This window comes from Bactrocera neohumeralis, chromosome 5, assembly GCF_024586455.1.
Source record: "Bactrocera neohumeralis isolate Rockhampton chromosome 5, APGP_CSIRO_Bneo_wtdbg2-racon-allhic-juicebox.fasta_v2, whole genome shotgun sequence".
In the NCBI taxonomy this organism is placed as follows: domain Eukaryota; kingdom Metazoa; phylum Arthropoda; class Insecta; order Diptera; family Tephritidae; genus Bactrocera; species Bactrocera neohumeralis.
Window position 1 is genome coordinate 37,954,719 of NC_065922.1, and position 25,704 is coordinate 37,980,422.

The 25,704-nt window shown below is 36.1% G+C and overlaps 1 protein-coding gene across 16 annotated transcripts in view; it reads left to right on the forward strand.

Moving 5' to 3' along the window:
- LOC126759627 (protein retinal degeneration B) overlaps nucleotides 1–25,704 on the forward strand; it is an 84,925-nt gene that overhangs the window by 21,815 nt on the left and 37,406 nt on the right. For 13 of the 16 annotated variants that reach the window (XM_050474535.1, XM_050474537.1, XM_050474541.1 and 10 more), the window contains exons 2-15: nucleotides 14,267–14,575; nucleotides 14,741–14,885; nucleotides 15,014–15,205; nucleotides 18,503–18,925; nucleotides 18,999–19,261; nucleotides 20,674–20,703; nucleotides 20,841–20,916; nucleotides 20,986–21,276; nucleotides 21,346–22,002; nucleotides 22,062–22,229; nucleotides 22,293–22,430; nucleotides 22,609–22,757; nucleotides 22,965–23,783; nucleotides 23,844–24,016. In XM_050474535.1, the coding sequence (XP_050330492.1) occupies nucleotides 14,498–14,575; nucleotides 14,741–14,885; nucleotides 15,014–15,205; nucleotides 18,503–18,925; nucleotides 18,999–19,261; nucleotides 20,674–20,703; nucleotides 20,841–20,916; nucleotides 20,986–21,276; nucleotides 21,346–22,002; nucleotides 22,062–22,229; nucleotides 22,293–22,430; nucleotides 22,609–22,757; nucleotides 22,965–23,783; nucleotides 23,844–24,016 (3,602 nt within the window). In that variant the 5' untranslated portion in view covers nucleotides 14,267–14,497. The remainder of the gene's footprint in view (nucleotides 1–14,266; nucleotides 14,576–14,740; nucleotides 14,886–15,013; nucleotides 15,206–18,502; nucleotides 18,926–18,998; nucleotides 19,262–20,673; nucleotides 20,704–20,840; nucleotides 20,917–20,985; nucleotides 21,277–21,345; nucleotides 22,003–22,061; nucleotides 22,230–22,292; nucleotides 22,431–22,608; nucleotides 22,758–22,964; nucleotides 23,784–23,843; nucleotides 24,017–25,704) is intronic. The other 3 variants (XM_050474549.1, XM_050474545.1, XM_050474548.1) reach the window with 2 other exon arrangements.

Below are 25,704 nucleotides of genomic sequence, written 5' to 3' on the forward strand. Positions count from 1 at the left end.
AGAGCCAATATAAGTGGATTAAAACAATGCCTCAAAAGTTGTGGCATATTCTTAGTCAATAGCAGGGCACATGCCAATTTGCTTATTTGAAAATTTACGCACACACATATATACGCACACATTCCAACGCATGTATGTATTGGCAAACGCGCGTGTCAACCAGCATACTAGTTATCTTGCTGATCCTGTGATGAGTGACTAATATCTGCAGGCGCACTCAAGCTTATACATACACATTAATCCATAAATTTTATATTATATGTACGTATGTATGTAAATAGGCTTAGCCTTCTCCTGCTGCATGTATGTATGTTAGCTAAATCTCATATAAATTTTTGGCACAGCATTTAGAATTTAGCTCTTATTTTTATTGCAAATTTTCATTCATTTATTTTATATAGTCTAGCTGAGAGGAATTTAGTAAAATAGTTAGAATCTGTGTTGGCTACAAAGGTTGTCCAAAAATTACTTAACCTATCAAAGACAAATATTAATATCTTTACATATTTGAAATTAAAGGAGCAAGTTGAATATATGATTGAATTAATGAAGCAAAGGCAAATCAAGCCTATATGAACTCTTCATAAAATTACTTATTGTTAACTCAAAAAAAAAATCAACAATTTGTTTAGGAATCCTTCGCAAAAACTAGCTGAGTTAACGCAAAATGTGTGGACTTCCTCTCGTGCGCTTTATTTTCAATTCAAACCATGCCTAAATCTTATTTCTTTTCACATGCCCACACTTTGTCCTGCCATAAGTTCTGTTACATGTTCAGGTTGTTACAAAAATGAAACTTTAATAAATGTTTTATTAAGTTTAGTTACGTTAATTTGGTAAAACACATACCAAGCGATGCACCAAACCTGATTCAAAATGGTCCAATATATTACAAATTGGACTTCCATTGCTTTTAAGCCACTGCTGAGTGGTTTTTGCTCTGTGTACTGGAGTAAAATCTTCACTGAAAATCCAATGCTCTTCATGGAACAAAATATTGCCTAACTATTTGCCATGCCCTCTTAAACATCTTACTGGTACACTTTTGACACAGTTTTAATCCCTTTTTCACAGAAGTGAAGTGGTGTAACGTCTTTATAGCAGACTATCCACAAACCATTACAGCAGCTGGTTAGTGACCCCATTGAACGCTTTGAATAACATTTATTGCGTCTTTAGAAGTTTTTGCGTAGATTTTATCGTTTTGTTTAGTAAAAACTTCTTCAGCAGCAAAAAGTTTTGTCTCTGTCAAAAGGAGACAGAGAGGTTCATTGTCATTGGCCGAAACTGTAGAAACTGACAGCATCTGTTAAGTCTAATTTACTTCAAGCTCGTTGTTAGATGAATACGAATTGATCGACTGTAGGCTTTCATGTCGATATCAACTGGAATAAGTTTTAACATTTATCTTTTCGATATATCCATTTCCCTCGACATAATTTTCTGTTGTCTTAGAAGACTTCTGCAAAGGCGTTCGCAAACAGTTTTTAAGGCTGAATTGGTCATCTTTTGTAGGCATTTGGGAAAAAGAAGAAACTAATATATTTCACTTGAGCTTTTTTACACCAATGAAAAGTAGTCAGCGCAATTCGATGGTCTTTAGATTCCTATTTAATTGTCAATTAGTAAAAGCTAACAATGAACAGATCATAATATGAGCTAACGTGCAAAAACTAGTTTTCTGGGAAAAACAAAAGGCATCTCATCTTCCATCCGAATCAACTAAAAAGTGGAAATTGATTTTTTGACACCTAAGAGCCCTTTTCGTAGACCAGGTCACATATAAGGATAGACACTGCATACAAATTAGAAAAAAACAAGTAAGGAAGGGATAAGTTTGGGTGCAACCGAACTTTTATACTCTTGCAACTTGCCAGAATCAAAGCCAGGGCAATACCTTAAGGTGCAAAACGTCAACCAATTGATCGGAAACGAATTAACTCTCTATATATATTTTACACCTTAAGGCAACTCATACTCTGACCGGCATATTCGACATAAAGTTTGTTAGAAAAACGAGACTCATCATCAACATACCAAGTCATAAGGTACCAGGTATGAATGCTCAGCACATTATATGTGATATACGATTATAATCAAGACTGTAGTTTTATTTACTTTGGAGATAACAATGCAAAAGAACAGAAAATTCCATGTTAAATACAGAGGAAAAGTAACGTTTAAAAATAAATAGTATCGAACTCAATTTAAGAGGCATTTTTGGAAACAAAGAGTTTAAAAATGTATCCAATTCCATTTTTGAGAGTCAGTTGAACAGGTTCATTAGACGACTGCATGTTGTGGCCTCAGAAGAGCTTATATATTACTAGTAATTTGATAGATCCTGTGTACTAATTATTACCAGTAATGTGACTATGAGAAGTCATAACTGAATTTCAAGGCTGGTAATATGAGAAGTATGTATATCGTTGTGGTTATTCGGTGATTTCGGTGGGATTTCAATGGTTCGCAATGAGGAAGATATTCATTATACAAATTGTAGTTTTAAATTATGAATATATTCGGATGAAATATGAATAGTTTCAATTTATAGAAAATGTACTAATCTTGACTCACAATTCCTTGACAGTCTGTATTTGTAGTTTTACACACAGCCTTTTCAAATTCGAGCAAGAGTTATTGAGATACAAGTTTTTAATTTTTTTTCGAAGATCCGATTTGTCCTCTTAAAGCATACGACAGATGAACTCTCTTTTTATTTTTTTTTTCGAAAATCCAATTTGACCTCTTAAAGCATTTGGCCAATGAACTTAGTAATATATTTTATAACGATGATATTAATAGGCTCAAATTCGAAATTCGAAGTAAAATATTTCGAATTTCGAAGTTAACTTCGAAAAACTGAAATATTGCTTTTTACTTATGACTCAATCTCTCTTATTATTTTTTTTTGAAGATCCGATTAGACCTCTTAGAGCATTTTGCCAATGAACTTAGTAATATATTTTATAACTATGTTATTAATAGGCTCAATTTCGAAATTCGAAGTAAAATATTTCGAATTTCGAATTTAACTTCGAAAAACTGAAAGATTACTTTTTACTTATGCCTGGCAAAATGCTTTGGTTAATAAATAGGCTCAATTTCGAAATTCGAAGTAAAATATTTCGACTTTCGAATTTAACTTCGAAAAACTGAAAGATTACTTTTTACTTATGCCTGGCAAAATGCTTTGGTTTAATATCCTGGAGAAAAAAATTGACTTTATAGATGTGTATTATTATTAAGTGCTTTTAAAGTGAACTATGGACAGTACGGAATTTGTAATATTTATTTGTTAATCGAGAAAAGTTCATATTTACCCTCTCCACTTTAATTTCTAAAACAATATTCAAAACAAATAATATTAATTTTAATGATATACACACATAGGTGTGTGTACGTTTTACAGCTATTAGCAAACACAAATGAATTGTGAATATTACTCATACGCAGCGTGGCACACACTGACGAAGTTATAGTGAGCGAACACTTATGCAAACAACTATTTTAATTTTATTAGAGGTGAAGTTAATTTTCTGTAATTTCAATTAAATTCTAAGTGATGTTAAAATAAATATGTTAATAAAAAATAAATTTTATATTTATAAGCAAGGTGGCTTGAGGGACTGATTGATATACATACATAAAAAAGTTTCTGCTAAGAAATAAAATTTTTTCACTGATTTTCTGATAAAATGTAAGAAAAAAAATAATGGAACCAACTTAAATCTCATTCGCATGACGTAACATATGAATAAAACACTGTCTCTAAAAAATTACTTTTTACTAATCCTGCACAGAAACCAGCAGCGCTCAGTTACCTAAATAATACTATTATTTGGAACTTAAGTCGGTTATTATCTGCGATTATCAGTGGCATTTCTTCTTCCATTTTATATCACGTTCAGATTTGCCATGACACAAAAATAAATATTTGTACCCACAATGCATTAGAATTAAGTGGACTTTATCCCTGCAGTATTACCTTAACCAAGTGTGGCATTATATGCCTAATACATACATATATTAATGCAACAACTAGGGTGAGCAATTATCCCATAAAGCGCTTGATGGTCAAAGCGAGTGCTAAAGTGGATAAGCTCATTGCCGAGTGGGCCCCCACTGAAATGTGATATTGAGTTTAAAACAAAGTACACAAGATTGCCTACATACACGTGTGTAATTCGGTCTATGTAAATATGCTGGTATATAAATATTAAATGGGCGACATGTATAGGAAGACATTCCAAGTGGAAATGTCTTAATAGGCAATAGTCAATAGCGGTTGCTTGGAATATACATAGGTATAGTTTTATACGGGCGTTGGGCAAATACATGCTCTGTTATGTGTTTAAAACATATGTATGTGGGGGGGTACATATAAATTCTTGTGTGTAAATAAATGTCGTGTCATGTCAACACCCACTTATTTGCTTCCGTCTTTGCTGATTTTCCACTTTCTTGCTGCTTTGCTGCAACGCACACTGTGAAAAATGTAATTGTCGCGAAACTAGGGTAGAACTAGTTCAACTAGGTACAGTATTAGTTAGCGTGGGTGTAAGATATTAAAATATGTACTGAATTTATATTTTTCGATATTCGAAAAGTTAATAAAAATTAATAATTTCGCAAAATTAGTGCATAACTAGTTCAGTTAGGTATAGTATTAGTTAGCGTGAATGCAATATTTGAAATTATATAAAAAAATGATATTCTTCGATATGCGAAAAGTTACTAGTTCACTTTGGTACAGTTTTAGCGATATTGCAAAAAAAGTTAATAAAAATTTATATTTTCATATTCGAAAAGTTAAATGAAATTAATAGTGTAGAACTAGTTCACTTTGGTACAGTACTAGTTATCTTGAGTGCAAAATATGAAATTATATAAAGAATGTATATTTTTCGATATTCGAAAAGTTAAATGAAAGCAATATTTTCGCGAAACTAGTGTAGAACTAGTTCACTTTGGTACAGTACTAGTTAGCGTGAGTGCAAAATATGAAAATATATAATAAATTCATATTTTTTGATATTCGAAAAGTTAAATGAAATCAATATTTTCATCAAACTAGTGTAGAACTAGTTCACTTTGGTACAGTACTAGTTATCTTGAGCGCAAAATATGAAATTATATAAAGAATGTATATTTTTCGATATTCGAAAACTTAAATGAAAGCAATATTTTCGCGAAACTAGTGTAGAACTAGTTCACTTTGGTGCAGTACTGGTTAGCGTGAGTGCAAAATATGCAATTATATAAAGAATTTATATATTTCGATATTCGAAAAGTTAAATGAAATCAACTGTTCGCAGAGAAGGTTTCTGGTACGAAATTTCCGTACTTTTTATACAATTTGGCGACAATTAGGTGAAAAAAGTACCAGTCTTCTCTATTGTGTTATACCTTTTAGGTATGTATACTCGTAAAAAAATATTTAGATATATGTATATTTATATAACATCACACTTTGCCATTGTTATTACGATTTGTGGCCTCTAGCTTGTAGCGTGTGATTTTATAATATCGTAAAGGTATTCTCTTTACACACTAATCTAATTAATTAATTATTCAAGTGCTAACCACAAGCGATTTCTTGGGAATTGCATGGCACTGAATTTTCATAGACGCACTTATGTATCTATGTATGCAAATGTGAAAAACAGATATCCCACCCGATGAAATCAAAGCTTTGAAGAAAAAAAGCGAATTTTCAAGGAAGGAAAAAGCAGTTTAAATTAACAGAAAATTTCCTATGTTTAATTTTATAAACACCAGTATTTTTTTTAGATTGAGAAAAATTTAATAGTTTTTCTTCAATGAAAAGCAGAAGCGTTCGAGCAGAAAGCAATCAAAGCAATAAAAAAGTAGAAAAAAGAAATATCTGCACATAAGGTATTTTAATGGATGTTGTTGTTATTTTTGTTTTTTTTCGAAAAAATTTATTTTAATTTATAAGGCGTGCTTTACGGTATTTTATTGATTACAATTGCTTTTATATACAAATACTCATAAATGTATTTTCCTCCATATATATAGTACATATCGTGACTTAAAATGCAAAATAACGTAACTTCACTTTTAATAAGTTTACAGGCGAAGGAAAGCCGATAAAATGAAACCACTCATATTGAAAGAAAATTTGGGTTTTGGTTATAAAATGGTTATATATTGGTTAGATATTGGTTATAACTGAGAATGGAAACTTGAAAATTTACGATATTACATATATAATATCGTCCCCTCAATATAACAATAGCGTATGTGCTCATACGCCATTATTTTTTTATTGCATATATAGAATCTCCATCATTGATTCTATGTCTGGTCAAAATTTCGTCAAATTCTACTTCCACAAAGTGGGTCAAAATGTCATTGGAAAAAATGGTGTATAATTTCATGTTCAAAAGTTTCCTTCAATAAGTGTATAAGCTCATATGCGCTATTTTGCTTGAAATTGCTACTGCAAAGTTGTTAAAAGAATAATAGTGTATGCGCATTATACTCCATTTTAGCCTGTAGAAATAAATACAATTTATCAAAACTTTAACTCATAAAATAGCTTATAATAATATACACTATTGTTTGAGAAATAGTTTTATTCCGACCATTTCTATACGCCACATAAGCTGTTTTATTTTCAATACAAATTCGAAAGTTTTATCAGAAATTTACAAGAGTAGTAGCCTATGCGATTTTTACGTTGTTTTGACTACATGAATGCCAAGGAAATATTGTAGTCATTTGAAATTTCAGCTTGCAAATTCATTTCGCAGAGAAAGTTTGTTCATTAAAAATATGGATTTTAAACATCTGAGTGAGTATCGTCTTTTATATAATGTAAGTGAAGTAAGTAAGGTAAATATCAACAGGCTGTGACACGAAACCACCAGTCGTTGTGGAAATTGCTCCAAAGACAGATGAGTTTGATTTCGCTGTGGGATTGCCGGACATAGAGATACCTCAAAAAGAAGTGTTCAACTTTTCGTTTAGTGGCAAATACAATAAAAAGCTGCCAATTTGTAATCGAAAGCTGCATGATCTTCAAAATTTGTGCAAAAAGGGTGTAATTCCTCGTGGCTCGCAGTCATTTTTTTTTTAACTTACGAGGTGGAAACAAGCGAAATTGTTTAGATGAGCCAGATGTAGCAGAGGAAGAGAATGAAGACGAATGAATTTCTAGTTATTTTTGATTCACGCAATGTATACCTTCATTTGTCACAATTTTTGGTTTATAATAACCCAAATTGGAAAGTAATGAATAAATGCCACTGAATTAACAAAACTATGAATTAATTACTGTTTTATAATCTTACAAAATGATATTTTTGAGATCAAATATTTTAATAAAAATACCTTAAAATTATTGAATAAAACAGCGTATACCATACAAAATAAAATAGTGTATCAGATACATCATACGAATTCCTTAAAAAATAAAATGGCCTATATGGAGGACTTGCGCCTTGAATAACATAATTATGGCCTTAAAGGATCGTAGAATAAAAAAACTTGGTAAATTTAAAGACAAGAAACGGTATAAGGTACTCATCGAAAAATCCACTATGAAGAATTTTTATTTACCGCGATATTGAGGTTTTAATAGACATCTAATTTGACAAAAACTTTAAACACGATTTTCTCAAAACCCAAAAAAAAATTATACGCTATTGTTATATTGAGGGGACGATATGATATAGTGAATCGTAAGCGATAAAAAACTCAATTTCTACTTTTTGCATGATAAGTTGTTTTGCATTTAAGGCCTAAACTACAAAACAACGTATCATAAAAAATTTCAAAATTGAGTGTTTACGATTCACCACATCATATTTTATATATGTAGATACAAAATTATAGCTTTTGCTATCATATACAACAAGTTATAACCGAAAAACAAATTTCGTTTCTATACGAACAGTTTTTTTAATCGTTTTTTAATTTTTTGCAAACTTATAAAAACTGATGTTACATTATTTTGTATTTCAGTTGACGATGTGTATGTTTTTATCTGTGCTTATTTTGTATTATTTGCTCCATTGAGTGCGAAATTATAAAAACAGTAATAATCTTTCTCGTTTTGCCGTTTTTTCTGTGTTCGCCGTTGATTAATTGACAGTTTTGCCAACAAATTTTGGCAACACAATACTGCTCTTAAGCGAGAGTAATATTTCATACAAATATCTTTTTTTTGCTTTTTACTTGCTTGTGCACTATTACTACTACTTAAATGTTTGTTTATTAATAATGTTTTGTTGTGCAAATGCTTTTAGTGTAATGTGTGTGAGGTTATAGGAATAAACTCAAAACAAAAAAGCAATGCATATCACTTTTTAGACAAAAAGTGAATAATGTTCAAGCACGCGTTCGATGACTTTTTTATATGTTTGAATTATTTAATTGTTTGAATTTTTTGCCCGTTTTTTGGCAAAGATCAAAATTTTTTAATAATCCTAGTTCCAACCATAGAGAGGATAAAGAAGGTCCACATCATGTCAGAAGTGTTGAAAATAGTAGTTTCGAGAAAAACGCGATTAAAGATTTGAGTCTAACTGCGGGCAGTCTATACGCTGCGTCACTAAAATAGCTATAAGTCGGTAAATAATAGGAATTTTAAAAATTCCTTTGGGGAATATATTCTTAAAGGTCCAGTCTTTAAGAATATGCAAAAAAAATCGATTTTTTCAAAATTCTAGAATACCCCCTTAAGAAAATAATATTTACTTTATTTTGAAATTACCATCGGTTCGGAAAAAATCGGTATACTACTATGAGAAAAATATAGTAACACTTAATTCATAATTTTAAAATGCTTAATTTATTCTTCGCAATCTATGCCTTCTCAAACTAATCCCTCTTGGTCTTAATACACTTTGTGCCAACGTTTTTTAAAATCATCGAAACAGTTTCCGGAATAGCTTTCAATGCGCGTAGCGATTCACGTCTAATGGCTTCAATTTACTCAAAAAAGTTTCCCCGGAGCGATTGTTTGAGTTTGATGAATAGCCAGAAGTCACACGGAGCTAAATCAGGTGAATACGGTGGTTGCGGCACGATATTCCTTAAAAATTTGGTGAAAAGCTCACGAACAATCAATGCAGTATGCGACGGTGCATTATCATAGTGCAAAAACCAAGAGTTGTCGGCCCATAATTCCGGTCTCTTTACACGAATAGCTTCGCGCAAACGACGCATAATACACAAATAGTGTTTCTTGTTTACAGTTTGGTCAGACGGAAGGAATCCGGATGGCACCACTCTTCTATAATCGAAGAGATCTGTCAACATAATTATATAAACAACATAAATTTTTAACCTGCTTTGACGTGGCTTCGGCTGATCTTTGCGACGATATTCGGCCGATTGATCGTTTGTTTCCAGTTAATAAGCATAGATTCTTGATTCATGGCCAGTAATAAAACGTTTTACTATATTTTGCTAGTTGGGAAAGCATTGTTTCACAGATTTTAAAGCGACGCTGCTTTTCGAAAATATTTAACGATTTTATAACCAATCGTGCTTTCACTTAATTAGGCTCAAGATCTATAGATCTTTCAAAATGGTTTTTACTGATCCTTCCCATATTCCAACGCTGCCAGTAAGATCTCTGACTGTTAATCGTCGATTATCAAGAACTAATTTCTTTATTTTATTGAAGAAAATTGATGTTGATCATCAGTTGATGTTGATGGCCGTTCTGGACGTTGTTCGTCGTCAACGCGTTTTCGACCCTTTCTGAATAATTTTAAAAACACTTGCTCGTGACAAACAGTTATCACAGAAGAATATTTCTGAATATTTCGGCCTCAGAATTGCGATTCCGCACAGAAAATTTATTGGAGATACTTGTTGAATGTTTCACTCATCGTAAAAATCGTCGAATGAACCTTATATACTTCAGAAAGACAAGCGTATACTAAACACGAATGATTATTTCGATGTGACATTTGGCACAGATGTCACTGACAGTCATACCAAGGAAAAAAAATGGCTTTTCGCGCGCAATTTACATTAAAAAGTCTTACCATTTTTTGCCCATAGAAGTAAGTGTTGTTTCTAAGCATCTAAAATGGCAAATACAAAAATTCCTAAGATGAACTTGATTTTGATCAGTTTGTATAATAGCTATATGCTATAATAGCTAGATTTAAAAGTTTTCTGAGGAGATTGTTTCATTGCTTTAAGCAAGAAACCATGCTAAATTTCGTGAAGATATTATACAAGCACTTGTTTACGACCGTTCCGTATAGCACCTACATATATGCCATAGTGATCTGATCTGACCAATTTCTTCAGAGTTTGTACCGTTTACTACGGTCATATTCCATGCAAAATTTTTTGAAAATATTTTGTCAGATTAAATTCCATACAAGCAGTTAATTCCGGTAGTTCAGTTTGTATGACAGCTGCATGCTATAATGGTCAGATGTTGGCGGTTCCAACAGATGAGCAGATACTAGGATTGAAAATGTGTGTGCTAAATTTTAGATCAATAGTTGGCGTATATACAGACAGACGGACAGGCAAACCGGCAGAGAGACGGACATGGCCAAGTCGACTCAGCTCGAGACGCTGATTATTTATATATAGACTGGGCCTACGGTACACATTCGGTTAATGAAGAATTTACTTTTAATTTGTTTGCTTATGATGGAGGTAATGAGTGCTTTATAAAACATTTCTAAGACAAAAGTTGTCTGTGAAACTCTTAAGAGAGCTCTTCTAAACTAAAAATAATTTTTTCAGGATCTTAAAAATGTTTTCAAATCACAAAATATAGAACTCACTATGCGCCAAAACTGATTTGCGTCACAAATATATATGGCTTCAACACATAATATATAATTAAAAATAATATTTATTTTTAAGCCATCAAAAAATTCTGTTTTTCTTGTTTATGTGCATCCTCAAATTTGTATATATTTGCCATAAATTGCTATAAAATTTGTAGTCTGCCATTAAATGGATACATATGTACTTCCTCAAATAAAAGTGATGTGAATCCAAACAAATATTTCACTTTGAGTTACGTACATACACACACACACACATACATATACATCATACTAAATATGAAATAGTCATTACTCAGAAACGTTTCTGTTTTAATTCACCGAATATTTACTTCACACCATTGCAGCAAATAATGCAAATTTATAGACAAACTGAAAATGTGCTCGTAAATGCTCGTCAAACTGATTGGTTGTTTTTCGCCTTGCGCTCCGAACATGCACCGTTGACCTTCACTTTGGTCTATGATGCGTAAACTTTTTTTTATTGGAAAACTGCCTGCTTAGTTAATGTCTATATGGCAAATATTTCTTGAGTCTATTGGCTTGTTGTATAAACTTTGATTGGTTCGCCAGTGTACACTTGTTATAATTCGATACTTGCCCGTCTTCTCCACAACTCAGTCCCTTCAAAATAGATAACACGTTTAAGATCTCATAGCCCATAGCTTCCATATTTCTTACAGAGAAAAATCATGAGTTCAGTTTTGAAAGCAAAAGAATAAACTAGATTTAATCAAAATTTAGAGAGCTAATTCTTTCCTTTATTATCACTATTTTTATTTTTCTTTATTTCTGGAAATAAAGACTTCCGGAAACGACATTTGTATTGGCATCAGTACTGAATTGTATTTCATTTTGCTTTTCAATGATTTTTCTTCGTGATTGCTTACATTAAAGTTGTTTATATTTAATGTGTGGCATTTGTGCAGCAAACAAATTTCTTGGAAAATGGAAATTTTGACACATAATTATGTAAATGTTTTCTCGAAATTAATAGTGTTTAAAAGTTTATTTACTCTGAAACAAATCTTAGAACTACATATATACGTATGTATCTTTTACAAGATATTGAAACGTTTGAAAATTTGTATTTGAAATCGCAGTGCGAATATTAATTTCCGTAATAATATCAATACCCAACGACGATTACCCGCCAACCGACGCGAGGGGTCCAATCCGCAAACGAGCATAATTAGCCAAGACATAAAAAAAAGAGAGTTTTTAAGCGTTGCGATCTTAAGCTGCTCAGCTACAGAAAGAAAAATTTTAACAGTCAAAATTAAGAATTAGGTTAAAGTAAGCTTTGTATTTTTAAATGTTACTTGTTAAGAGTAGATAAAAAACCTTTTTAATGGTAAAGAGTGAGTCTTTAGATCAAATGTGTTGGAATGAGATTTGAAATCGTCACATATACGGCGGAATGGCTCTAAAAAGTAAAGGTCTAAACTGTCTGGTTGAGCGAACGGGAACGTTAAAATTAATATCGACAGAGATGGACTCTAGACTGACCAAATCAAAAGTTTTACTAGAAATATACGAGGGCTGCTATATATATTTTGGCCTAGGGCAACACTAAGTGTTGCCAAGTGCAATCTGACATTTCCATTGGAAAGTTTGACATTTTTTAGCATAACATCACTCAGAACGTCTCATCATTTAATCGTGAATTGTTTTATTTATAGGGAATTAAAAAATTCATCTCGGCCAAAAAATGGAATTAACTCGTGAACATTTTCGTGCGATCATTTTTCACAACTTTCGACGTGGATTATCACGACAAGAGTGCATCGATGAACTAAAATCTTTGTATGGCTATAAAGCACCATCCTATAGCACTGTGATAAACTGGTACAACGAATTCAAACGTGGCCGACGCTGGCTCAAAGACGAATTCCGTGAAGGTCGTCCAAAAACAGCCGTTGTGCCAGAAAACATCGATGCCGTACGTGAACTGATAATGCAAGACCGTCATGTAACATACCTTCAGATAGAGGCATGCCTATGCATTTCTCCCACCAGCATACATTCGATATTGCAGGAATACCTGGCCGTAAAAAAGGTTTGTTCTCGTTGGATCCCGCACAATTTGACAATCGCTCAAAAAAAGGCTCGTGTGGATTGGTGTAAAGAAATGCTGAAAAAATACGATCGCGGTGCTTCAAAAGACGTTTATAAGATCGTCACAGGTGACGAATCATGGATCTATGCGTATGAGCCCGAAACAAAACAGCAATCGACAAAAAAAAAAAAAAAAATAAAAAAAAAAAAAAAAAACATTTTCGTTGATAAATATGCCTATTTACATTATTAAGCCAGAAATATATATAGCAACCTACGTAATATTACACCAAGCATTTTCCCACCGACTAGCAAGAGTATGTAGATTTATAAGTTGCAAAGAATAGTATATGGGGGTGGACTTAACCTGTAATCTCACTGTAAATGATTTAAGGCAAAAAGTAATAAAGTCTTTTTACTAACATATCTCCTGTTTGAACGGGATTTAACTTTTCCGAATGGACTTGATAACTAGGGGTTCCACATCACAGAAGCATACTCCTGTATAGGCCTCACCAAAGATGTAAAAATAATTTTCGTAATAAGCGGATATCCATTCATAATACCTTTGAAATCTATTTTATGAATAAGAAATATTAGATTAGGGTGGATATTTTCTGAAAGACCAACAAATCATGGAATGGCAAAACCCATAGAAAAGTTAAGATAAAATAACAAAAATGAAGGAAAACTAATTTAAAGGCGTTCTGAGTTCCGGACATCGAAGGAGTGGAGGGTGGTTGAATTTTGAAAGACTAAAATGAATTCACTCGAGTTTCGGCAAAGCTACGAGACGTTCAGAAAAATGTTAAATGACATTGTTGTAGATAATAAAAAAATTTTAAACTTTTGTGTTCACACTCTTTTCACATAACCACAAAATTTATGAGGAAGAGTAAAATAACCAAGTTTTATTTTGTACAAAAAACTAACTTTCTCGGAATTCTTTTTTTAATTTCGTTCTTATGTCCAAATGCACTTAAATTTTTTATTTAAGATATGAAGAAACAAAAACTCTCACGTCAATATATAATCTTTTTTGAAATATCTTTTTAATCTTATAAAAAATATATACATACATTAGTATCGCAGAAAATGCAAAAAAAAACCACAATAGTAATTCATAAATATCCAAAATAATTCTGAGCTTTGATCGCAAAATTTCAGTTTCTGCCTCAAAACTGATAACTCTTTAGAAGGAAAGTTATAAAAACATAGATTTATTATCTTTATCTCCTTAATAAAGTAAATACAGGCGAATAAAGTTTAATTTGCATCCAAGTCAGCCCTTTATCTATATTTCTAGCTGATAAGCACAAACTATCTGTACATTTATCTACATATCTGACTGATTTACAAGGTAATAACTAACCTAACGAAATAATAATCAAAATTTCTTCCATTTTTTACAGAGGTCTACGTCAACCCTTTGAAAAGCAACAAATAGAAAGGGGAAAGCATGGCTCTACTTTTAGGCGCAACAGCTCGCAAATAATGTCTGCAAACACATTGCGTTGGCAATAAAACCCAACCAAGTCAATTAAAAGCTATATTTAGACCGACATCCAAAAGGACGTCCCAAAATATTGCCTGTTATATGAGTTCACCCTTTGGGGCGCGTCGAGCCGAAGCAGCAAAACAAAATGTTAATAAAAGAATACCGCATACCCTTGCCGTTAACGGTGGAGGAATATCGCATCGCACAGCTGTATATGATAGCGGTAAGTGAGCGAGCGGTGTGCGCGTGTTGTGCGGCTGTAACGACCGCTAACAGCGGTGAAGCCAATCAAAACACTAAAGCAGCGATTATAAATCATTTTATTTCATTCAATTATACATTCTGCCATGGCATATTTCTTATTGCACACTTTGCTTTGTACCTATAGAAAAAAAGTCGTGAGGAGAGTCATGGTGAGGGCAGCGGTGTTGAAATTATCATTAATGAACCCTACAAAGACGGTCCCGGCGGCAATGGACAGTATACGAAGAAAATCTATCATGTTGGCAGTCATCTACCCGGTTGGATAAAAAGTGAGTTAAATGGCAATTAAGTGAACTATTCAATTAAATGTAATGAGTGCCAACACTAATTACCCATTTACTGGGGCGCTTTTCTTGTATGCATGGTGAATAATGGAACGATTGCTTTCGTCGTACAGGTTTATTGCCGAAGAGCGCTTTGACGGTGGAGGAGGAGGCGTGGAATGCCTATCCATATACTCGCACGCGCTACACCTGTCCGTTTGTGGAGAAATTCTCGCTCGATATTGAAACTTATTATTTTCCGGATAACGGTTATCAGGATAATGTGTTCAAATTGAGCGGCAGTGATTTGCGAAATCGTATTGTGGGTAAGTGATGATAAAATTAAATATCGAAATATATGAATTTGCACCTAATTAAGAATGGGGTTCAAGATTTGTGGGGTCAGGGTTAGGGGAGGTGTTGTAAAGACTACAAACGATTATGAATAGTTAGTCAGCTTCAAACATAAATCAGCATTTAATTTTTAACTTTTGTCAAAAGAAGTGAATTAATTCGAATGGAGACACTAGTGAACTTGAAAAATTGATGAATGGTTGGGTTCTGCGATAAGTGCAGACAGGCGCTTCTTATTATTTATACGTACATATGTAGGTTGCTTTTTATATTTCGGGATTTATCAACTCTAATGTTGCAATCTAGCACCTCAGAACCTTATCGTAAAGTTTGACATGTTTGATGTTATATATACTCATAACGTTTTGACATATGAGCGCTACTTGTGTTGTTTACAGTAACTTGAAATATTCATCTCAGTCAAAATATGAAATTAATTTTCTGCAAACGTGCATCGGTGAACTTAATTAAATGTTTGGCGATGAAGCTTCATCAAAGGCAGGTTCTATTGATACTATCGTATCCCGAGAAGACGAGCAATACAAAGCAGAAAAAAGGATTTGAATTACACCATCGATGATAGCAAAAAGAAAAAATGGGAGGAATTACGCGAGGATATTAGCAAAAACCCCTAAGGAAACACGGCGCTCGAGCAAAGCACCTGACTTAACCGCTGCCAAAGTGAACCACATCGTAAACACACTCTTCACCACACACGGAAAATGGGCTAGTGATCCAGAACACACTCTAAGATCTCCGTAAATTCCTCAGTTTACCCTGGAAGAGCTGCAAGTAGCCCTAGTTGCAGCTCTTCCTAAACTCAAGCTCATGACACACAAATCATATGGACTGAACAGGATCCCAGCAGAAATCCTGAAAATAAGCGATGCAGAGCGAAGGAAAATTCCCTGAGCCCTGGAAAAAGCAACGGTAATCAGTAGGGGAAAAGGAGATCCCAACTAGCCATCAGCATACCGTCCACGATGCATGCTTGACACATCGGGAAAGCTCTATGAACGGCTACCTATACACGAAAGGGCTATTAAGGAAGCTTACCCCTAGACAGCGCGGTTTTAGACCCGGCAAATCAACCCTAGGAGCTATAAAATGCGACATTGAAAGTGGAGAAGCATAGCGAAGATGGCATAAATACAAAATAATAGTGTTGCTGGCGAGTTTAGATGTCCGAAACGTCAACAGCGCTAAATAAGTGGATATGATTCGAAGCTCTCGGAAAAAGCTTTAAAATACCCGACTACCTCAGAGCTGTGATGCGATGGCAACGAGAAAGCACCGCCATAGAAGGCCTGATTGGCCTAATAAACGCGGATAATTTAATCAGCATCATGCTGGAAAGTGAAGCAAACTGGAGGATTATCCAGAATTTCGCAACAATCTTGCTGCGCAGCAAAAATTGGGACCTGGACGCTGGTGCACAGATGTAAATGTCTCAACGCCACCCTGAAATAATGAAAATGTGGTCCCCGGGGTGGGCGTCGGGTCATCGGGTTTTTAGTGTGTGGCACATACCGTTGCTGTGACGCAGCACTGGTGATGCGGAAGACATTTTCCACCTCATCACACACAAAACAAAAAAAAAAAAACTTGTGAATCCAATCGTTATCGTAGATCACTTCGAGATGGATTTCGTGAAGGTCATCCGAAATCAGTTGTTTTTCCAGAAACTATTGATACTGTGCCCAAACTAACATAGCGAGATCATGTGACCTATCGTAAGATAGAAGCAACTATGGGCATAAGTGGGACATAAAAACAGTTGTTCACTTCGAACCCCACAAAATTTGTCGATCGCTTAAAAGAATACGATAGTAGTGCTTCGAAATACGTCTTTGAAATCATAGGAGATGATGAAACGTGAATTACTCAATCAACAGCACTGTCAAGAAATTAGGAAAACCAGCAGCCAAAGACGGAACACTCTTCACCTCATTGGGAGCTCTCCAACATCGATTGAATCCACTGCATTTTTGAGCACTCAAAATATCGATTTGCGAGTCATTATCCATATAGTTCAGACTTGGCACCGAATGTCTTTTACGTTTTTAAAACAAGACACTAAGAGATCAACGTGTTTCGACACCAAGAGGTGTTTGATGCGTTCAGAACGCATGTTTTGGAGATACCTTATGGTAATGATGAATGTATAGATCTTAATGGAGAATATTTTGAAAAACAATAAAGCGATTTTCGATGATTTGAATTTAGTTTAGTTGAAGGCAATTTACGTAAGACGAAAGCAGCTTTGTAGTAGTAGCGCTTAATAAAAGAATAGATTATTTCTTAATAAATGTAAATGATCTTTTAGTAAGAATAGTTTTGAAAATTTGGAGAAGTCTATAATGGTCCTATATATCGGAAAATTTGATACCTTTAGACGGTCTAAAGATATTTTTCATTATATATAGATTCCAACCCAATGAACTCTAATATTCGGAATGACTTAGAATTATGATGAACACCTGTCAGTTGAAGAAATAAATCAAATAACTTAAGTGCAGTTTAAGATTCCTGAGCACCGCCGAAGTACTTGGAATTGATAATGTTTGTATTCAAGGTCAACTAGGGAGAGATTCAAACCTGGTGGCAGAACAAAGATACCGAATCTTAAAAAATTATATTTTATGGTATTTATAGAGCCTTTTCGTAAATTCTTTGACTCAAGTTATTCAATACCAAGAGAAATGTTCGGAACATTATTCTCATCAATAAAACATCGACTTTAATTCTGAATGAAACGTATTATGATTATGTTTTATTGCTTCATATGTCTCGAAAGTCCTCTAATTTAGACAAAATACATCTGGATAATACCGAATACCTTGTAATACTTTATATCGAATTAAGAAAAATGGTTAGAAAAAATGTAAAAAGGCAATTTTTTTTATTCGGATATATTCTAAGAGAATTGGATATAATAAGATCAAAATCAAAGCAATGGATGGATCTTTGGAGCTCAGCAACCAATCAGCAAAATAATAGACCTTTTTCTCATGATATCATTGAGTTCAGCTACTAATAACACTAACCATATTCTGTACCTCCCAAACCTTTTTGGTAAAAGCTCGATTACTTCCAAAAGATGTTATTAATAATCATCAATAGTTATATTTCAATATGCAAAGCTTGCTTCGAGATAGTTCTACCATATAACCTCTACCACAGTAGTGACACAACTGACCACAAACAATTTAACTAGCTTTCAGATCTCTACATATGTACTATATATATTCTTCTTTCTACCTCCACAGACGTCATCGATATAGTGAAGGATCAACTATATGGCGGTGATTATGTAAAGGAGGAGGATCCTAAGCTCTTTGTATCTGATAAGACAGGACGTGGTCCGTTGAGCGAGGAATGGCTAGAGGAGTATTGGCGCGAAGTTAAGGGCAAAAAGCAACCCACCGCACGCAATATGTCGCTTATGTGCGCCTACAAAATTTGCCGCGTGGAATTTCGTTATTGGGGTATGCAAACCAAGTTAGAGAAATTCATACACGATGTGGCATTGCGAAAAACAATGCTGCGTGCACATCGCCAAGCGTGGGCCTGGCAAGATGAATGGTACGGCCTGACAATTGAGGATATACGTGAGATCGAGCGCCAAACACAATTGGCGCTGGCGAAGAAAATGGGTGGTGGCGAAGATAGCGAAAGTGATGTGGAAGATGGTAAGCGCGTGAAGAAGTTAAATAAGTTTTTATTATAAGTAAGAGTACTAAACTTTGTCTCGTTTACTTTTAGCTGACAGCGTGGCGGACTTGCATGGCCGACCGATTACTGGCAGTACGGGCAGTGAGCGTCGAAAGTCTAGTGGCGCGCCACCACCGATTGTTACCCAAGAGCCGCCAAGCGCTGAAGGGACCTCGGATGAGGATGAAGAGGAGGCGGCTCAGGAAGTCAGCGCGCGCTCACGCTCGCAGAGTATACAAATGACAAAATCGAAATTCGGTTCGAAGGGCGCGCTACACTCACCGGTTGGTTCTGCACATAGCTTTGATTTGCAGGTGTGTTGTCTTTCTTTCAGGAAATTTCCGTTTCTTCCTGTGTTTTCTGTGCTCTTCAATATTTGCAATGTGTATGTCTAAATGTCTAAATGTGCTTTATGTGATCAAGTTTTTATATCGTGCTTTTAACTGTGCGCATGGTGATTTGAAAATCTTGAAAGTTGCGGAAAATTTTCCAAAAATTAAAAATTCTTCGAGGTTGCAAGATAGATATTTTTTTCTTTTTGTAGATTAACGAAATATTTAGTCGTGTTAATAAATAGTCTCCAAAATCTATACTATAGCCCCATAAAACTTCGCAGTTGGTACAGTCGAGCCCAGAAAGTTCATATTTTTAGTTAAATAGTTAATCGTTTTTTCTAAGGGCTTATGAGAATGTCTGTTCACTGTTCACCCTCTAAAGACCTCCTATAGTACAACTAGCATAGAAATTCAATGGATTTGGATACTCTCCATTGTCCGTTGCCATAAACACGATGCACTAGGTAGCCAGTATCTTTTAACTCCCTGCAGTCACCTGCTTTTAGCGGAACAGCCTCATAGGAACATCAAAAGGTCCTTCCTCAACTGCGTTGACGACATGAAAAATACACAGACCAAACTTTCATTTCATTCACAGTGGAGCCATTAACGGCTTCAACAACTCTCTCTCAGTGAACGGCGCACTTGGAGTTAAACCACCACCCATTGCAGACGAAATCCTCGAGTTGCCACGAGAATCGGGAGTCACACTTGCTCAGCTTCGTTCTGAATATTGTAGCAGGTTAAGCTCCTACTTATCCAGAATCATATCGAACATATGTCCAACGTACAATGAGTCCCCGCATGACTCTAACCATCTCCTTGTATGCCCTGCTAACCCTACACATCTGACACTCTTCTCTCTATGATCCGTCGAAACAGCAAGTTTTCTGGGCCTACCGTTGGATGACCTCAATGACAACTTTTCTAATCCTTCCCATCCTGACGAGGATAAGGTAACCGTTACAATAATAACAGTAGCTTAAATGAGATATCTGTTAGTTTGATACACAGCGATCAATACTCGTATATATAGTACAATAAGTTCAAAATAATAGTTACAGTAAATCAAGCAAGACATAATTCTCCAGGAAAGTCTTCGCTTTCTCTCTTCTTTAGTAATGAACAAAGTTTTTGGCTCTCCCAACTCCTAGAACGCTTTGATATATTAAGCTAACTGGACCGATTCTATGAATACAGAGACAATGATAATGGAATAACTCAAATATCTAGAACACTCGATTTTATTGCGCCGACCAAGCCATTTTCAAGATCTTCAAACACCAAATCGCGCTTGCTTTAATTTTAAAATTTTTTCTTACTATTTACTTTACAGTTATTTATTTAAATTGTTTTATTTAATATTTTACAAAAATCAAATCTTCTTAAAGCCGCATGCTAAGAATGTTCTACACAAAAACGTAAGTTTCGTATGACAATTTATTTGATTAGGGTGTTCACTAAAAGTTTACTTTGAAATTGCTAGTTCCAAATAAAACTAAGTCATTTTGATAAAAACTGTAAATGTATATTATTCATCAATAAACACCACTTACAGGTTGCAAATTGGCGTATGGAACGACTGGAAGTGGACACCAAGTCCAATTCTGATGAAGAGTTCTTTGATTGTGTTGGTATGTATTACTAAAAGCTCCACAAACTCGTTCCCAATCTAAGTGCTGCTTCCGTTTTCCTTTTTTCAGATACCAACGAGACCAACTCGCTCGCCAAGTGGAGCTCACTTGAATTACTCGGTGAGGGTGACGACAGCCCGCCGCCAAGTAGTGGCATTGTATATAAAGACAGTCAAGAAGACAGTATTTTCAATCAAGACTTCCTAATGCGCGTCGCCTCGGAGCGTGGCAATAAGCGACAGCTGCGCTCCTCGGCTAGCATAGATCGTAGTCATGACGCATCGCCGCCAGGTTCGCCAGGCACACCTTCCTGTTCCACCACCATACTAATACTTGTAGTGCACGCGGGCAGCGTTTTGGGTGAGTAAATTTATTTTTGCAAATGATCACACTTTTAAATTAATTTGTTGTTGTCCTTAATGGTTTTAGACGCCACCAGCGAGCTGACCGGCAAGAAGTCAGACATTACCACATTTCGTGGCGCTTTCGAGGGCGTTATGCGTCAACACTATCCTAGTCTGCTGAGTCATGTTACCATCAAAATGGTACCATGCCCTTCCATCTGCACCGATGCCTTGGGCATACTTTCTAGTCTTAGTCCATACTCGTTCGATGCCTCACCGTCGGCTGTTGATATACCAAATATAGCTGATGTACCGATTGGCGCCATACCATTGCTTTCTGTGGCCTCGCCAGAATTCCAAGATACCGTTAATAAGACAGTGACTGCAGCCAATATAGTCTATCATGAATTCATCAAGTCTGAGGAGGGTCACGGTTTCGCCGGTCAAGTGGTAATGCTGGGTGATTCGATGGGTTCGCTGTTGGCGTATGAGGCGCTTTGCCGCAGCAATGGTTCGGATGGTGGTGGTAGCCGCTCATCGCGTACCGATGACGATGAACGTTTCAACGATTCCGATTTGGATGCCAAGCGGCTGCTGGTTGCACCTTCACCGCGACGTCGTCGCTCCTCTTCGAGCGATTCGCGTGGCAACAAATTGGATTTCGAAGTTGGTGATTTCTTTATGTTCGGTTCACCGCTCTCCATTGTATTGGCCGCGCGTAAGCTGCATGATGCCAAGGCAGGTATGTGACGTAAAGTTTTACAAAATTAAACTCTCTTGTGAGCGTCCTATTTTCCACAGCACTGGCACGGCCGAACTGTAATCAAGTGTACAATCTATTCCATCCTACCGATCCGATTGCTTCCCGTTTGGAACCATTGCTCAGCGCTAGGTTTTCCATGTTGGCGCCAGTGAATGTGCCGCGTTATGCCAAGTATCCCCTGGGAAATGGGCAGCCGTACCATTTATGTGAGTTTCAAATAAATTATAAGTCATTTCAAGTTTAACTTTTCGAACTTTTCTTACAATCAGTGGAGGTCATCCAATCCCATCCACAACATTTCAGTGAAGCCAATAATATTTTGGGCAATAGACGTCTGTCGGATGCCTCAATGCAAAGTACTATTTCTGGTCTCATTGAAAATGTATCGCTAAGTACAATCCACTCACGTAAGTTGCTTGCGTAAACCAGTAAAGAAACCTCGTAAACATCTTTAAAAACTTGTTTTTGTAATATTAGTATAATTCCTTATTTATTGCTCTACTGAAAGGCTTATTTGGTATCTTCACATCAAAAATGTGTCATAATTGTTTCGCATTTAGCCATAATTATCAACTTTATTTGCAGTTCAAATGAAATGGTGGGGAACAAAACGTTTAGACTACGCCTTGTATTGCCCAGAAGGTTTGAGTAATTTCCCCGCTCATGCCTTGCCACATCTATTTCACGCGAGTTATTGGGAGAGCGCAGATGTAATTGCGTTCGTTTTACGTCAGGTGAGTTTGAATTTTTTTCTCACAATTTTACAAGAAATCATCGTTGAGCGAAAGATAAATTGCTTCATCTAACTCCGAGCACCTCTACCTTTTGTTGAGCAAGAAATGTTGTAATGATCGTTGACCTAGTCTAAGTCAATGATACCGATCTAGTCTCTCTATGACGACGATATCCGTCATATCATAATCCACTATTATCCTTTCCAGATTGGTAAATTTGATGGCATTCCATTTGTCGGCTCTGCAGACGACAAAGACACAGTCACCTTCCATCCCAGTCAGCCACGAGAGAAATGGATGAAGAAACGCACTTCGGTCAAGCTGAAAAATGTAGCGGCCAATCATCGTGCTAACGATGTTATTGTATTGGAGGGACGCGAACAACGTCTCAATGCACGTTTCATGTATGGACCGCTGGATATGATCACACTGCATGGCGAAAAAGTCGATATTCATTTAATGAAAGATCCACCAGCCGGCGAATGGACATTCCTTGCCACCGAGTTGACCGATAAGAATGGTCGCATCTCATATACCATACCCGAACAAGTATCGCTAGGCTATGGCATATATCCGGTGAAAATGATCGTACGTGGCGATCATACATCGGTGGACTGTTATGTCGCCATAGTGCCACCAATGACCGAATGTGTGGTCTTTAGTATTGATGGTTCCTTTACGGCGTCCATGTCGGTGACGGGGCGTGATCCGAAGGTACGCGCTGGCGCGGTTGATGTCTGTCGTCATTGGCAAGAGTTGGGCTATTTGTTGATCTACATTACGGGCCGCCCAGACATGCAACAACAACGTGTAGTATCCTGGTTGAGCCAGCATAATTTCCCGCATGGTCTGATCTCCTTCGCCGACGGTTTACTCACCGATCCGCTGGGTCACAAGACAACTTACTTGAATAATTTAGTGCAAAATCACGGAATCTCAATTGTGGCTGCGTACGGTAGCAGCAAAGACATAACAGTGTATGCGAATGTGGGCTTGCGTTCCGAGCAGATTTTCATTGTGGGCAAAGTATGTGTAAATTACGAGCATTTTGTGTGGAACATAATTTTATTTGTTGGGTATTTGCAGGTTAGCAAAAAATTGCAATCGAATGCCACGGTCTTGAGCGATGGTTACGCCGCTCATTTAGCCGGTCTACAAGTGGTGGGCGGCTCGCGTCCCGCCAAAGGTAATGCACGCATGGTAATTCCACGCGGTTGCTTCAATTTGCCCGGACAGGCCTCAAATCCACGGCGTAGAAGGTATGTTTATGTGAATGTATATCAGTTTGTGTTATGTGTCGTATTGTCATAGTGAATATTCGTATTGTGACACAAAATAGTTGTATATATGTACGTATATTCATAAAGATATCGGTAGATTAATTATTGTGAATCAGTTCAGCTTTCATTAATGGTGGGCATTCGCGTGGTCACAACGAACTTGCTTTTGATTTTTAAAAGTTGAAGTTCCGGTTATTGAAATATAATTTCTGTATATTTTATTGCAGATCCAGAGACTGTATATTTAAGGTATTTGAAGCTTTTCCAATACTAAGGTTACTCGACGCTATGTTGTCTAACGTTTTCTTTCGCTGGAATCTGTCAACTTTAAATAGTTACACAAAATTATTTTGAGAATGTTTTCTACCCTTGCAATAATTACAACCATAATTTTTTCAACTTAAATCAGCAATGCCTCAAATGGGAGACACCCGTCAGCAACTGGCGGATACAGTGAAATATCTCGGGTTCATCCTAAATAGGAAGTTTTCATGCATCGGAATCGATTGCCTTATGCTGCTCTAGAGCAGCCATTGGTAAAAGGTGGGGTCTCTCACTGAAAGTGATCCTCTGGCTCTGCGTCACCATAGTCAAACCCATTATGTTCTATGGAGTCTTTATCTGGTGGAAAATTCTAGAAAAGACAACACTTGCAAAGAAACTTGAGAGCGTTCAACGGGCGGCGCTCATCAGCATGTGTGGTGCATTAAGGTCCACCCCAACAATAGCACTTAACGCCATATTGCGCATAGTACCCTTAGATATTGTGGGAAGGTATATGGCTGCGAAAGTTGCTATCTGGCTCAGAGAATCTAGGTGCCTAATAGGAAACGTATCTGAACACTCTGAAATCCTCACACACCTTGAGTTCTTACCGGCTCACTGGGATGATTTGGTTGCCAAACCGAACTCTGGCGGCACCTTCTCTGCCCATATATAGGCGAGGGAGTTGCGGTTGGGAAAAAGCCGTTGGAGGAGAGTGGCTTTTTTGTCGATGGTCCAAAGCTTGGAGGGAAAGCTGGTGGAGGGATTTACTGTCAGGACTTCTATCAACCTCAGACTATTGTAGTGTTTTTTTTTTTAAGCCGAGGATGCAGCCTTAAGGCAGCAGTAGATTTACCATCCACTGAGATACATCGGCGTCGATAATAGTCTTGAAGTCATTAACAACATATTCTACCACGGACTGATAAAAAAATTTAATTTCATGTATTTTAATCCTTGTTATCGACTTCCAAATAGGCTACTGCACGACTAAAAGCATGCCATATACGGGTGGGTTTTTCGAACTCGGTTCATTTTTGGAGCGCCATTCGCTAGATTGTCCGATATTCTAAACCTTTGTCTCGTCAACAATAATGATGAGTTTGATCAATGTAGAGTCCTCAGCTTTGTTGTCAAGTATTTCATTTGCGATCTTTACTTCACGTCCAGATCGAGAAGACACCAGAGAAACAATAGAGCATATCTTGTGCACTTGTACCGTATTGGCAAGACTACGCTGTAAGCATCTGCGGTCCCCACAGTATGATATACTGGAGGAGATATCGACAGTGAGGCCGCAGAGTCTGCCAAAATTCGCGACAAACGCAGGCATTCTAAACAATGCCTACCCCTCTTGGACTCGGAAAGCAATAAACTGGTCTATGCGTGGCTTATTGGCCTAC